General features: G+C 38.4%; 1 protein-coding gene across 1 annotated transcript in view; it reads left to right on the top strand.

Moving 5' to 3' along the window:
* Nucleotides 1-1,272: 1,272 nt before the first annotated feature.
* The window catches only part of cfap74 (cilia and flagella associated protein 74), a 39,151-nt gene continuing 24,845 nt past the window's right edge, over nucleotides 1,273-15,578 (top strand). Inside the window, exons 1-18 of the mRNA XM_026367008.1 lie at nucleotides 1,273-1,391; nucleotides 1,631-1,729; nucleotides 1,887-1,962; nucleotides 2,245-2,397; nucleotides 3,115-3,213; nucleotides 3,321-3,425; nucleotides 3,625-3,798; nucleotides 4,206-4,316; nucleotides 4,666-4,768; nucleotides 5,324-5,481; nucleotides 5,679-5,892; nucleotides 5,987-6,139; nucleotides 7,923-8,081; nucleotides 8,285-8,403; nucleotides 14,074-14,140; nucleotides 14,466-14,555; nucleotides 14,790-14,975; nucleotides 15,192-15,309. Of these exons, the coding sequence (XP_026222793.1) occupies nucleotides 1,636-1,729; nucleotides 1,887-1,962; nucleotides 2,245-2,397; nucleotides 3,115-3,213; nucleotides 3,321-3,425; nucleotides 3,625-3,798; nucleotides 4,206-4,316; nucleotides 4,666-4,768; nucleotides 5,324-5,481; nucleotides 5,679-5,892; nucleotides 5,987-6,139; nucleotides 7,923-8,081; nucleotides 8,285-8,403; nucleotides 14,074-14,140; nucleotides 14,466-14,555; nucleotides 14,790-14,975; nucleotides 15,192-15,309 (2,179 nt within the window). The 5' untranslated portion in view covers nucleotides 1,273-1,391; nucleotides 1,631-1,635. The remainder of the gene's footprint in view (nucleotides 1,392-1,630; nucleotides 1,730-1,886; nucleotides 1,963-2,244; nucleotides 2,398-3,114; nucleotides 3,214-3,320; nucleotides 3,426-3,624; nucleotides 3,799-4,205; nucleotides 4,317-4,665; nucleotides 4,769-5,323; nucleotides 5,482-5,678; nucleotides 5,893-5,986; nucleotides 6,140-7,922; nucleotides 8,082-8,284; nucleotides 8,404-14,073; nucleotides 14,141-14,465; nucleotides 14,556-14,789; nucleotides 14,976-15,191; nucleotides 15,310-15,578) is intronic.

The following is a 15,578-nucleotide window of genomic DNA, read 5'->3' as shown; positions in this document are numbered from 1 at the left end:
CCAGAGAACCGATACAAAAGTTAGGATATGTTTAAGAATGTGATGAGGTTAAATATAAACTCTGTCCTGTAACGCTACAGAGACGCCACTCCACTGATCTGTGTGGCCCTGCTATCAATTATCAATCACAGCTTTAAAGAAAATGGTCAAAATCCACGTGAGACTGAACATTTATTCCCTATATAGCTTAAAAACCACAAATGCTGAATACTACAGATCCCACAATGCAACTTAGCAGTGCACCATCCCTTGTTTCTGCTGCTTCACTCTGGGGTAAAGAGACAGACCTGGGGTCAGTGGCCATGGACTCAAACCACTGACTCTGTTCACCAGACCTTCCAAGTGGATTTGCACTTCATACGAATGTGCTTATTATATTCTCCGTCTATCAAAGACAAACTATTTCCTACGCTGTTTATTCACCTCATCCTCATGTATTCTCATTCTCAGTCTCTGTCTGCTCTACTCTGCTTTCCTCCTGTTGATCTATTCTTCATGTCAGCTTGAGGCTTTGTTTCCCTCACAGGACTTTGCTCTGTCTCTCTCTCTCGCACACAAATCCAAACTCACACTGTTTATTTATTCAATCTCTCATGATGATACGAATTATCACAAGATTTCAAGAAAGCACCCCTCTCTCCTCCCTCCACTGAATACCTCTTCAACATTATGATGAGCCGAATGAAAGCAGTGTGTCAAATCAAAAAGAATCTTTCCAGTAAAAAGCCCCATCCATTGTGCCGTACTGCAATACTGATCAACTAGAAATTTGTGCCGTTTCTCAGAGCAAATCAGCTGTACAATCTTGCATGCTTGACAAAAGATTTTGCATAACACACAGATTTATTATTAGTTATTTCTGAGCCAGCGAGACATTTTCTACTGTGTGTGGCTTGACTGATATCAGTCCAAAGAAATAACCAGTGACTGTGAAGGGAATTATAGAAACACTGTTGAAATGCAACAACATTCAAAAGATCTTAAAAGACCAGTTAGAATGAAAGAAAGAACGAAAGAAAGCATTAAGTATTAGAAAACCATTTTCCTGTACTATTAGACAAAAACATTGGCACACGGCCTTGCGCATGCGCGGTAGACTACATCAGATCTAGACCTACCTTCCCTTTTAAATATATATTTTTTTATTAACCTTAATAAATAATAAAGAGTTGTTTATTATTTTTAGGTACAAGTTTATCACCAGCAGTTTATATAACCTTTATTTGCTTTATTTAGTTGCTAAACGCATCAGCTGACGTTCAGACCTCGCCCCTTGCGTCCCGTTACCTTGGAAACACTAACAAACATGGCGGACAAACGTTTGCTGTGAGAAAAAAGTAAATTTTCAGAAGATATCGTCTCAAGAAAAGAAAAGTCTGGAAAAGAGAGCGGTAAAGTTGGTATAAAATATAAAATGTGATACCGTCTAAATGTAGCATTAACGACAACTGTGTAGACGCTAGCTAACGTTAGCTGGCTATCTATTTTATCTGGCAAATGACACCGCGAATTCAATTCGGAAATGTTTCGTCTTTGTTAAGCCCTCAGCTCATTTTTTGATAATATCTTGTAGTTGTAGTGTTGTAGTATGTTGGGCTCATAATATGTGTCTGTGCTGTGGAAAAATAAGGTGAAATGGACCAAGAACACAGAGGAAGTCCATCTGCTGTGGTGTCAGACAGTTGTGGATTACTGGGTGTCCACCTCAGCACTGATGAGGACAGTGAGGGTGAGTGACAGGTTCTGTTGTGGCTGTGTTGTTTAAAATACAGGTCCAAGTCATACTTTGCTCCACTATTTACACGATTCCCACAGTGTAGCATTACATATTCCTGTCTGTTTACCTTAGTTTTAAGAGCATGCATTAATCTAGATGTATATTTCAGATAAGGATCCAACGCAGGAAACAGACGAGGAACCTGCTCTTCCACATGATTTGGAGTGGTTAGAAGAATTGTATAAGTGGGTATTCATTTTTTATAAATCATAACCTTTCTAAACAATTAAATATATATATTTAGGTGTTAATCCTTTGATCTGTGTCTGTATCTACTGTAGCTCATCATGTCAGTGTAATCATTTTTTGAAAAGTGGTTAATAGTGTTTTATTCTCTATGTTTTAAAATCTTGGTAAACATCTCCAGACACAATAGGAGTATCATTTTATATGTCCTCAAAATGTATAGTGAGATTTTACATTAGTCGTGCAACATTCGATAAACGCCATTGTGCATCCATCCCAAGAGAGGACGATGGTGAGGGCGACCTTGAGGTTGCAGTGGATAATGGTAAGAAGAGGAGTTATAGTGAGACATCACGGATGTTCAAGCTGAGACGAAACCTGGACCAGCTGGACAGCTTTTACCGACAGAAGGAACATGACATGCTGAAAGCCAGGTTTGGACCTGACAAAACAACAGATCTTTGGCTGGATCTTTCTCACTTTAAACTAGATAGAGATCCTGTGCCTCTGTAGACTCTGCTGAAACCTGTACACATAATAGAAAAAGTTTTTTGTGAGGCACAATCCTTTACATTACATTTTCCAGTATTATTTTACATCCTCTCTTGTACTGGGCTTTCAAGGTACTGGTCATCATTTCTGTGCCAATTGATTCAGCAATTTGCAGGAAATCATTTCAGTTGAAGAGAGAACATTTTCCATAATGTATTCTCTCCCTGCTTTTCTTCTCTCTTTTTATTTGTCTGCACTTCGAGCCATTAAGCACCCAATGAACTGTGTTGCAGTGCCTGGCAAAAATGACTGTCATTTTCCTTTTAGCACAACACATCACAGGTTGGTGTGGAGCTGTACTGCGCTCTGATTAAACGTAAATTTAATGGAACGTAAGCACACCTGGCTTTTAACCAGTCTCCAGCTTTTACTGTGCCATGTGCTATGATTTTCTTTTTATGAGTCTTTTTCACCAGTCAGAGATTGTTGTGTTGCACACCATTAGTCTGCAAAAAGAACATTGTGCCATTTAAAACTGGTGTCTGTGTTCACGCTCAGCTTTCAGTATCTTCATTACATTGCCTTGTTAGTTACATTGCTGTAGTTGCAGTTGCCAGAGGGAAATCAACACATTGAACTTCTAACACTAACTTTTGTAGAGATGAGCTGAATCTCTGTCATCAAAATATTGAACAATTGATAGAAAAGAGGGATGACCTGGAGAAAGAGATAGAGCGACAGAAAGCAGCAGACGACAGGTGAGTTAAAAATGAGCATAAATGTGATTTGGTCTGTAATTCATATTTTTTATGGGATGTTTCTGGCGTTTTACAGCTACGCTTTCCACTCTTTAATCTTTCTGCAGTGTGGCTGTTTTTCGTTTACGAACCCAGCATAGGCATCTCTGTCAAAAACTGCAGAGAGAAGAGGAGCTGGAAGGCCACATCACCACTGAGCTGAAGCAACGAGAGTAAGTCCAAGATAAAAAGAGTTTTATAAGGTCCTGTTCTGACAGCCATTAGTACTGTAGTAAATGAACAAAACTAAATGTGTATGCCATGTATATATTTAGCTTCATACCTATTCTACAAGTGCACGATATACACTCATGCATCAGTCAGCAACTCTAGCTTCATAAATCCACTAAATTCTTTGTCTTGGCTTCTCAGGTTGGAGCTGAGTGAGGTGGAGGTGGAGATTGGCAAGTTCTCCTCACTCCGGCAGGAGGTGGAGGAGGAGGAACGGGTCTTTCAGGTCCTTAAAGCCCAGAAGGCAGCGACAAGGTTGCAACAGGAGAAAGGAACCAGCCTGAAACTGCAGCTCAAAATGCAGCATCTGAAGGAGTAGGAAAAATTACAGTATTCTCCAACTGCTTTTTATGCATTATTTATCAAGAATAGACATCAGTCTATAAAAAGATTAAAAAGTAAAAAATGTGACATCTAATTAAGTGACATACTCATGTGCATGGTAAAAGATTATAAATAATCAATTTGTGCAGTGAATTGCCTTAAAATGTGTTTTAAACAATCACTTTTATATACAAATATATTTACAGTGTAATAATTGTTTCATATGTATTTATAATTTTTTTTGTTATTGTTGTTGTTGTTGTTATTATAATAAAGTTCATAAACATAAATAGGAAATAATAGGCAATGTATATATATATATATATATATATATATATATATATATATATATATATATATATAAAAGTCGTGCTGATAAGTCTCTTATGTTCTGATAGCAAACAGGCCGCCATGATGAAAAAAGAGGAGTCTGAACATCAGAGGAAAATTGCAGAGGGCCGGGCAAACCGCAAGATAGCTGCCAAATACTTGAAAGAGACCATTAAAAGGTAATCCACCTTTAATCCGATAAACAGGACTCAGGATAGGATGAGATAGATGAGAATATGAAGAATCTTAGATGCTAAATACATTACAAAACAGGACAGACAAGATAAGAGTTGAAAGAGCTCACATTCATATAAAGTCTGTTGTTTTCTGTTGTGATTGTTTGTTGTGTTTATCTCTTTAAAGAATAAAGGTTATGAGTATAGGGAAGAATGCATCTCTCTAAGTTATGATAATTAACAGCATTCTTCAGTTCTTAGAAGTTTCGAGCAAGCACTATTAGGATTTGTTTTTCACTCTGTACTGTAGTTGAGCATTCACATGTTTTGTGAATGTCCCTGTTTCATTCAGAATGCAACAGAAAGAGGCTGAGAAAGAGCAGCAAAACAGGGAGTTACTGGAAAAGAGGATGAAGGCTGTCAAGTCACTGAAGTCTAACATAGCAGCCACACAGGTAAGTAACAGGACCTTCCCAAGCTGATACTGCAGCGCAGTGGTTGTTGATTTAGGAGTGATGCACATACACAATATACTACACATACTACCATACATACGGTGCAGTTTAACATAATTTATAAGTACGTGAGTGAATAAGCTTATGAACCAGCTTAAAATGTAGTAATCTTTATCTAAAATTTAAATTTAAATTCTTAAATTAAGTTCTTATAGAGACAACACTAATGCATTAGTAGACTACCCAGCAAACAACGTATGACAGTTCTCCACAGACTGCTCTTTTCTGTAGTTTGAAGAACTGCACTTCAGGTAGGATTGTCATAAAGCAGAGACCACATTTTTATTTGTGTTAAAAAGAGATCATTTCTGGACTAGGTATGCTATTTTTGATTGTACCAATCTTTTTGTTATTAGGGTTTTGCAGTGTTCATCAAGCTTAATATTGTATTTTAAAATTCAACATTCAACAGGTATATTTCATAGTGTAGTAGGAAATACAATAAATATACAAATATAACAAATATAACTGTAATAATCTGGCATGTTTGTTTAGGAGAGTTTACGGGTCCAACAAACCAGAGCCAAAGTAAACGCCCAGAAGAAAGAGCAGCAACAGATTCAACTGAGAGAATCCTTGCAGGCCCAAGGCATCAACAGTATAAAGCATATGTACCAACAGAAACAACTAGAGAAGCTAAAACAACAACAGGCGTATGTCCTCTCCTCTCCTCTCCTCTCCTCTCCTCTCCTCTCCTCTCCTCTCCTCTCCTCTCCTCTCCTCTCCCACGTGCATGTCCTCCACTCCCACTCTATGCAGCAGTGTGTGGGTGTTTTTTTTCTAGCTGTGTGCTGAGGAATACATGACCCCATTTCAGTAAAATGCAGTGCTGTTGATTTGCCCTTCTCAGGGAATTCGAGGAGAGGCAGAAGTCAAAGAGGGTGGCGATTGTGGCAAAAATCCTTCAGGAGGAGCAGCTGGTAAAGAGCAGAAAGAGGCACCAGGTACTGCTGCCTAAACCCCCAATCACTGACAAGTTTCCATCTTTGGAGAGGGCAAAAGAGAAGCTTCAGTACTACCTGGATCTCAGCCCCACATCAGCCACAGAGAAGAGAACCCCAACTGTGAGTGGTTCATAACATCTACATGGCAGCTGTGAAATGAATGTACAGTAAAGAGATCTGAGCAATTATAAATGTGTGTGTATTTGTGCAGCAGTTGAGAGAGTTTAGTGACTACAGCGACTCATCATCAGCTTCCTCTGACACAGAGGACCTGGAGGAATCCATACTCCAGGAAGTGGACCAACAGAGCCTCCCTGACAGCCTTGCTGAGCCTGAATTTTCTGGTCTATGGGAAAAGAACTACAAGGTGCACTACAATAACAGCCACTGCCAACCGCAAGCAAATCCCTGCAAGCTGCTAAAATTAAACACTCATAAATCATGTCCCATTCACAGCAGGCACGTCATTTTTCTGAGGATGTGCTTATTGCGTCTTTGTTAGCAGATGAATTCCCCACCTGCAGACTAAAGCCTGTTGTATAAATAATTCCACTAAAGGCCAGCATTGCATTCATTCAGAATAGTTGCTTACCAGGTGTGATGTAAACAGCAAAGCTGATTCAAGTGATTTTTTGCTCACTGCTTTAAATGTTGCGATTTAAGGTTGTATGTTATGGACAGGGAAAAACACAGTCACCTCCCAGTAGCTGCATCTCCGGCTTCTTACTGTGTCCCAATAAACATAACTGTCAGTGTTTGCAGATGGGTCTCCACTGGAGACTTCTAGTTGGTGGGGGGTACATGCATGTAGGGTGGCTGTGTTCTGAAGGGGTTGTATCATGAACTCCGTACATGTTTCAAGACACCACATGCCACAGAGGTCTTAAGGTGTTTGGATCCAAACGAAGAACATACAGTACAGATTTCAAATGCAGATCAAACTAAAAGATGATAGATGCCTGTCAGTGAAGGATACAGATGGAAACCAGATAATCCCTTGACTTTGTTTTTTTGCTTGTCTTGTACCTCACCTGTAAGTAGCTTTGGATAAAAATACCAAGTGACTAAACGTAAATAAAAATATTATCCAACAATTTTTACGGTTAATAAATAATGACCACATCAAATCAAAATGTCCAAAGTAGAATTTGGTTACAGAGCTACAAAGACTTTTTGTTCATCTGAAGTCCCACACATTTACTGTATTTGTGTCTTGAGTAGTATTAGGTCTTTAACATGAAGCACACTGAATGCCTGTAAGCAAACCAGCACTGACTCACTGCAGTTTGAGAACACTGGAGACTTTCAGTTTGTCATTTTTCAGTTTTCCACTCACACTTGAGTATTGATTGGTTTACTAAACTGTATAGTGTTAGGTAATAATCCCCATCGTGCTGATCACATCAGAGTAGGACTACAGTAATAGCACCACTTCTGCCTTTTCTTGAGTATAAGAATAAAGTGCTCACTCAATGGCTGCTTCTGCCTTGTTGACAGAAGCAGGGGTTCCTCTAATTCACTATCAGGGTGAGTTGGCTCTTTGTCTCATCGAGACCTCTCCGCAATCGAAATGTGCGGTGACAGGCATCACTTCTTATTGTGCTGCTGCCTTTGAGGCCTCCGAATGAGTGTGATATTACAGCTCAAAGCTCTGAGCAAGTAACAAGTGGAGTGGAAGCGGTCGCGCCTCCTGACATACAAATCAGATGATGCCCTCATCATAGGCTACTTCTCAACCCAGTGGCTAGTGCAATAGAGGAGCACAGCAATGTACCAAAGTTAATACAATGATTCATGAAGGGGGAAACAAAGAATAAATCTTTGAGCTTTAAACCCACAGTTAATGTAATCTTTTGTTTCTCCTTAAGTAACTTTAATATAAAACTTTTTGGATCCTGGCTGACTGCACAGCATATGTTGTATTACCTTGTTCCATTCACAACTGAGTGGTAAGCTGTTTTTATTACTGTGTAATGTGACATTATAATCTAATGCAAAAGTTGTCAAGCACCTTTTGTCTGTACTGTGTGATCAGTTGAGTAACTGGAGTACATAACATCTTTATTTAATCTGTCTGACATTTCATCTTACAATTCCACAGTTTCATATAAAGTAGTGATTGTTGCTGTTACTTCATTGTGTGGCTCCAGAAGCTCCTGACTGAGAAGAATACATTAATGCAGACAGACGTAAATCAGGAAGAACCTGCAATACCCAGCGGAAAACCCGACAAGCCTGCTAAAAAAGTTCATGGAAAAGAGTTGAAAGGGCCTCCATTCATCAGTAAACCCGATATCATCAAGTTTAAGGTGCCACGCTGCTGTTTTTACAAATATCACATCTCATATCATTTTATGTCTTTTAGAACTAATGCTAATAAACTTCTAATTTGCAGGTTTTCCCTTTCAAGCACTGTGACTTTATGTAACAATTGTTTTCTTTATTATTCAGCTTTTGTTGACATATGTCAATAGAATCCAAATCATTTCAAACACTTTCAATTCTGTTTCAGGACTTTGAAGTGGGGAAAATTTATAAGAAGAAAATCATCCTGACTAACATCAGCTACATGACTAACCACTGCAAGTTTCTTGGGGTGTCTGCACAGCTAAAGGATTTCATTTCTATCAAGTAAGATTTATAATGCAAATAGGCTAGAAATCAGCAACACATACAGCTTGCACTACATGTACCATACTGCTACAGTACATAAAAAAATATTAGAACAAATACAAGTTGTCTTATCTGAGGAAGACCACTGTTAACTATATATAATATATATATATATATATATAATATATGTCATATTTTATTAAAGCAAAGAATATCATAGCCTTAATCCCAAGTAATCAAAAACAACTAGTCTAACTGCTAACTAACTGCTATAGCAGAATGACTAGTGGACCAGTGTCATCTGTACAACCTTGTCTGACAGCCTACTTATCCTCTATATGAATTGCATTCAAGTTCATTGGAAAAATTCTGTTAGTTTGAACTTTTGGGAAAAATTGACTACAAATTAAAAAGAAATGTTCCCCACGTTGTTCCTTTGAAGTGTCAGTCTGTGATCTTGATTATGATACTGAGGTTGATAATACATATTGCAAATTTACAGTCTACAACAACAACTTCTGTTTTAGCACCAGGCAGTGCAATAGAACCTAAAATGAATCTTGTCTCAGGAAAACAGAGATAAAAGAGACATCCAAAAAAAATACTAAATTAAGAACAGTTGTTGTTTAGTGGCAGTGCTTCATGGTTTTTCTAATGGCTTAGTGTTGTAGTTATTTGGATATACAATCTAATGTGTTAAAATTTAGGTTCAAAGTTCCTCTGTTGTGACAACACTAGAGGTAAATGTGTAAATGTGTTAACAGCAACACATGTTAAAATTCCTATGAAATTGCTATAGGTTGAACTGCTTTAATTATCACATGGAAACATCTGCTCATGTATCACCACTCAGGAATTTAACACAACCACTTCTTGTCATTTTAAAAGACGATGGAGTGGACGTGAAAGCAAAGCCTGTCCTCCCACATATGGACACCAGCTTAGATCACCACGCTCACAGCTCCTCTTATGAGACTCAGCTGAGTGAGTCAGTCTCTGTCTCTGCTATCTCGACTCTCTCAGCCTGCCAACAGCCCACAGGCCAAGCAGAGATACATTGTTCTCCAGGTCACTCACTGCGTACCACTTTCCTCTGCTCCCCCGTGACTTGATGTGGTTTCTTCGTCTCTCCTTTTTGCCTGATGGACTGAAGAGTCTCACAGGGCACAGCAGGGTCAGCTACAAACTACTGGTGCCGTTTCTGAGCCTTCATGCTGGACAACTTGTCTGAACATATCACTCTGTAACAAACACACACTCTTACCAAATGTACTGTATACTATACAATATAGCTACACGTGGGTGTCCCTTCCATGTCCAAAATACAGAACAGCCCTTTTCCTACAAGTTAAAAAGTTTAAATGTCTATAAAACACGCTCTTACTCCCTTAAGTTCATCCAGGGTTTTTCATAACTGAACCTTAAATGTTCAGGTATGACCAGTACCTTACGATGGCAGTGCTTGAAAACTAGGGCTTTTCAGTCAGTCTACAGTACGGTTCATTGAATGACATGAGGTGCATGCCAACTAGAAAAGAAAAATGCATTTAAGACAATCAGTATTTTCTTTTACTAAATTCAATTTCAACATTTACATGTAAATTTAAAGATTGTACAGTTGGTCTTGGTGTTGACAGTATGATGTTAAGGTTAATCTTTTAGGGTTTCTGTGATTAATCTTAAAAGTATGTCAGTTCTCCAATTGTATCTGCCTGGTGATGGCAAAACATGATCCAAATGTCCAGGTTGTGCGAGATCCAGAACTGTAATATGAAAGTCCTGAATCAGTGACTAATGTTGTCTTCTTCCAGCAGTCAAAAAGACAGCAGAGGCTGTTAAATTGGCTTGATTTTTGTCACAATTCTAGTGTTTGGAGAACCCAATTATAATGCCAGACACGATTAGATGAATAGAAAGAAGTTTTATTGTCAGGATGATAGAGGAACCAGCGAGGGAAGCATTGAACTCTGGGAGTTAAAGTCTAGGTTTATAAAATGGCAGGTGTCTTTTTGGCATTCACTGTCTGGCAGGATGCTGGGTACAAAAACACGGTGGCAAAGGAAGTAACAACAAAATACAAAAACAGCAGTGAGCTCAGCACAAACTAAGAACAAGAACGAAGACACACAGTATCAAACCAATACTCAAAAGTCAATAACATGAACAAAAGGAAATAAAGAGTTATCGGAGACACAACAACAAAAATAACCGGCAAGCAGGCAAAATTCACAATCTAGGGTCCAAAATCCAAAAGCACTATCCAGGTGAGGGGCCCAGGGTCTATGAGCCAGATAAACAGGAGATAGAAACAAGAGTCCAAGAACAAGAAGCAAAACTCACAGAAAACAAGGGCTGAGGATAGGGCAAGGGCAAGGTCAAGATCCAGATCTTAACATGGTCAAAAATCACACACAGGGCAAGGGGAGTGGCGGTGTGAGAACTGACAGTTTGGTGAGGGACATGATAACCAGGGTGGTTCTTCTAAAGGGGAACAACTAGACACAGGTGAAGTAGGTGACAAGGCACATGATGGGGAACAGGAAGGAGACCAAAATAAAAGCACGGGACAGGAAGGCACAGGGCAGGATCATGAAAATTACTCCCAACATATTTGATCCATTTGTTACAGTGGAATGTACAATATATGTACAGTATATCCCACTGATTCTGCACACAGTATTTGAGCCAGTGGTGAATGCTTTTGAGACTCAACAAACAGCAAAACCAACAAAGCTTGTCTTAAACAACCATATTTTTCTCACACCTTCCATCAAATAGTTATAATATAATTATTCATATACAACTTTAAGTGCATCCACTACCATAAAAGAAACATTTGAATTATGCTTGTACTGTACATTCTGACAAATTCACCTGTATCTGCCATTATAGCTGTTATACACCCTCTTCTTCAACTGACTGTTGTGTGTGAAACCTGCTGGTTATTCACACGTTAAAACCTACAATATTGAGATCAGTCATGACAACTGCAAAGCCTTTATGGCTCACAGCTAAAAACATTAGCACAACAGGAGAGAGAAACATGAACCAGGAACACATTGGGCTTTTTCACACCAACCCATGATTCCCTGTACGCCCACTGAATGTCTAAAAATTGCTTCTCATCTTGCTGCACCCCCCGCCCAGTGTAGGTGCATTTATGCCAGAATGGATTCTGCTGTATCTTTTCACTACTGGGACAAAAACCTCAACAGCCGAAGCTTGCCAGACTTGGTAAAAAGCCATTGTTTAGATTCTGTTTTTTTGCAATTAGTGTCACTTCCTAATATTGCAATGACTAGCTGAGAGGAAGACACCCCTCTGTGGTCTGTATGTTGTGAGAGAAAGACTAAGACTGTAGTAAAATTGTGGTACTCAACCAAACCTAAGGGTGCGATCACACCTACAATTTGTTTAATTTGGGTCCAAATCTTGCCAGGACGAGACACATTATTTTGTTTTGCATCCCGCCTGTGGAATTTGAGGAATGACAGAACTCGAGGAGCTTATAAATTGAAAAGTAACCTCCAAGTTAAGCTTAAATGTTTTAATCTGCTACAGCAGATCAGGGACCCATCTTCTAAGTAAAGTGGACTACTAGTCCACTTAGTGATTTGTCTAAAAGATAGAACCTCTACAGCCACATAATTGTGGTTGTGTCCTACTAGCTAAAAAACAGTTGACAAGTGCCTTTTCATATTCTTAAGTGCTTGAAATCTGTCAAAGAAATGTTTCTTTTAGAGAGTGACACACTGCACTTGATTAAACCTGTTGTTTTATTAATCTTCTCTTATACTCCAACTAATGCTCGATAAAGGAATAATTTATTGTGAGCAGCATTCAGCAGCAGTTGGGCTTTGTATCCTGTGACAGCAACTTATTTGTGGTTAAAATTAATCAATTTCAACACATTTGAAGGGAATTGCATTGTGAGCTTTTGGTAGACTGAATATAATCATTTACACCTTTCCAAAAAAAAAACAAAGTAAAGAAAAACGATCTCTAAGGTTTGATTAAATGATTTTACTGTAAATGTGTTCCAAGTGGCCTTGGAAATGTCTTAAAAATACCCTTCATATGGTTCCTAAACTTACAAACAGAAAGATGAATTATATTGTAGAAAGAAGAAGATTTGACTTCTGTGTTGTAAATACGACAGCAAGATTATAGAAGTAATATTCACAAACCTAGTCAGAGTTTTGATGCTCCACTGTACAGTAGAGGGCTTTCACAAGTACTTATGACTGTGAGGGGGTTTTAGCTCTGTTGAACTGAATAATGAACGGAGAATAGTTATTGATTTACTGTAGGAGAAGCCAGAGGGGAGCGGCCAGAATGCAAAGCTTCATCACTTCAGTGTACTGCAATGGATATACTGTACACGATGGCCTTGTTTGCACCACTTTATATAGGACTTCAAACACTGCCTCACTCAGCATTTAATCCCAAGGGAGCTGCTCTATTTTTTTTTTCACGTGTCTTTTAATACCACCTATTTTGAAGCTAGGGAAGAAGAATGGTACCAATAGGAACTTTAGCCAAAAAGCCAACTAGGTGAAATCCTTTTATGCACTTCCAGGGCACAGTGGTGAACTGGATGGGAGCTCCAGGTTCTTCACAGCTCGAACTACAACTTCAAACAACTGGCTTAAACCCATCTAATTTTCTCATGTCCCTGTTTGATTTGAGAGCCAGCGTTGCTAGGAGATGGGCTGTCAGTTTTCATTGTGCACAACGGACTGGAGTACATCATATTCCTGTGTTACCTACAGCTGTTTATTCAAGATGTGTCTGAACAAATGAAGAGGCATTGTGCTGTTAAGTTTTTTAAGTCTGACTCAGAAAGTGGAAGCTAACATTAGCACCATTTCCCAAAAAAGCTTTTGGTTCGTCTAATCTTAACATATGCTGAGTTGTTGGCATCTCTCATATACTTGCATTAGCTGTCTCTTTTTACTGGATGCCTCCAGTCTCCAGTTATTAACAGATGAAAAACTATAGTTTGAAAAGTTACATAAAAAAGCCTGAGAAGGACACTCGGTTTCCATCTTGTACCATCAGAAGATATCTCATTATCAACACATGAACCCTAGCATGAATGCACAGATTTAATTTTCTTAACTGGATAACATTATAAATAATAACAGAATTGTTTGACATCTGTGATATTCTGGAACTATAGTTGCTTTTAAATTATGCGTATAGTTTATAGCTTTGGTTTATCTACTGAATTTTGAGACTCTTCTCCACGTCTCTGGCTGGCTGCCTGCTATATTCATATTGATCGGTGCTGTTCTTGAGGCTCTGGAAGGGCGGCAAGTTGTCAAGCTCCTCAGGGCAACATTAGGGTTGGCGTAAACATGTGCGGTGAAATACACACTTTGAAATAGCTCACGTTGTTCATGTTTATTTTCTTATCTGAAAATACATTTTTTGTTTTCTGGTAAGTTTTGCAGTATGACATACTGTAAAAGATTTAGCAGTGAAACATTTAGCACACTGCTAGTGTTTTCATATGGATCGTATGTTTGTTTCTTCTGACCTGGTTATGTCTTTTAAGCATTTCATCTGAAGCTGCTGATCTTTCTTTGAGTCTGTTTAATCTAATTTAACATAACCTTGTATCAAACTTGTATCTAGTTTAATAACCATTATTTGATTCATAACACATTCTGGTTTGCGTTTCAGCTTTGAGCCCCCTGGTTCTTTATCTGCTGGGATGTCCTGTGATGTGCAGGCTGTTTTCCAGCCTATGGTTAGTTGCATCACTCCCATAACACATATAATACAGACCAAAATAAAAAAGACCCATAGACTCAAATTTGTAACTTTTTGTTGGTTTTAATCAATTTTGTGTATATAGGAATGTGAAATTTGTTTCTTCATATCAGCATTTTGTATTATTGGAATAAATCTGATCAGTCATTAAATAAAGTACACACTGATAATCAAATCTCCTCCTTAATTGTCTTAAAGAAAACTTAATAAAAAATTCTTAATGTCAAACCTTGATTCTGAAATTAATTGTGTGTTAACTGTTATAAAGCAACACACCATTCATCATTTATCTGTTCTTGCAGATCAATGAAGACCTGGAAGGAGAGGTCCAGTTTTCTTCACCAGTGGGTCCCTTCTCTGTGCCCATCAGATGCACCATAAAGAAATGTGATGTGAGGACATTACAAATAATTACTATCCATGTGATTTCCCTGTCTTGCTATTTTCTTACATCATTTTTTGTGCCTTAAAAGTTTTACTCACTAAATACTATACAAGCTACTGATTTTGCCCAACATACAGTAGTTGTACAGCAGTCCACTTATGTAATAATATATGTAAAACTCAAGCTGGTAGTTCTTCACTGTTGATGCTAATAACTATATGTGATTATATCCTATGTCTAGTTGGAGGTTGACAGCCAGTTCATTGACTTTGGGTCACACGTGGTGGGCCAGACAATTTCACGGACTATCACACTGACCAACAAAGGCGCTCTGGCCACTCTCTTCAGTCTGGACACCTCCACAGATCTCAGTCCAGAAACTAGCCATGTCCATATTCCATCCCAGATTTCTGCTAACACATGCCAGGTCAGACTGTCAAGCTGGACCTTGAGAGTTTTCTTCATGTAATGTCATTACAGCTACAAATTAAATGTTAATGTTAGAAGCTGTACAGTGGGACATGGGATGAGCAGAATGTTTAGTCTTACATTATTTACATTACCAGGTCAAACGACATGAGTCATATCAAAACCTCTGACATATATAGAACCAGATGAATGTTTATGTGTTATTGATTCACAGGAAGCAAGCAGTCAAAACACAGTATCTGACAACCAAAAGAGCTCTGCATCCATAAACACTGGAGAAATCCAACCAGAGCAACTGAATCTCTCTGAGGCATTGCAGCAAGAGCAACCAGGTAAAGCCATTTTACATATGCACAATAGTCACTTACAATGCCTTGCAAAAGTATTCATACACGTCACACTTTTAAGATATTTATTTATGAAAAACTTTAAAAACAATTTATCATTTTCTTTCCACTTCATTGTGTTCCACTTTGTGTTGTTCTATCACATAAAATCCCAGTAAAATACATTTACGTTTTTGGATGTAATGTGACAAAATGTGGAAATGTTCACTGTTGCAAGGCACTGTATATTATGCATTTCATGGTTTGATGTTATA

This window comes from Anabas testudineus, chromosome 7 (genome assembly GCF_900324465.2).
Source record: "Anabas testudineus chromosome 7, fAnaTes1.2, whole genome shotgun sequence".
NCBI lineage: Eukaryota > Metazoa > Chordata > Actinopteri > Anabantiformes > Anabantidae > Anabas > Anabas testudineus.
Note: the sequence above shows the minus strand (reverse complement) of the source record. Positions and strands in the feature narration are given on the sequence as shown.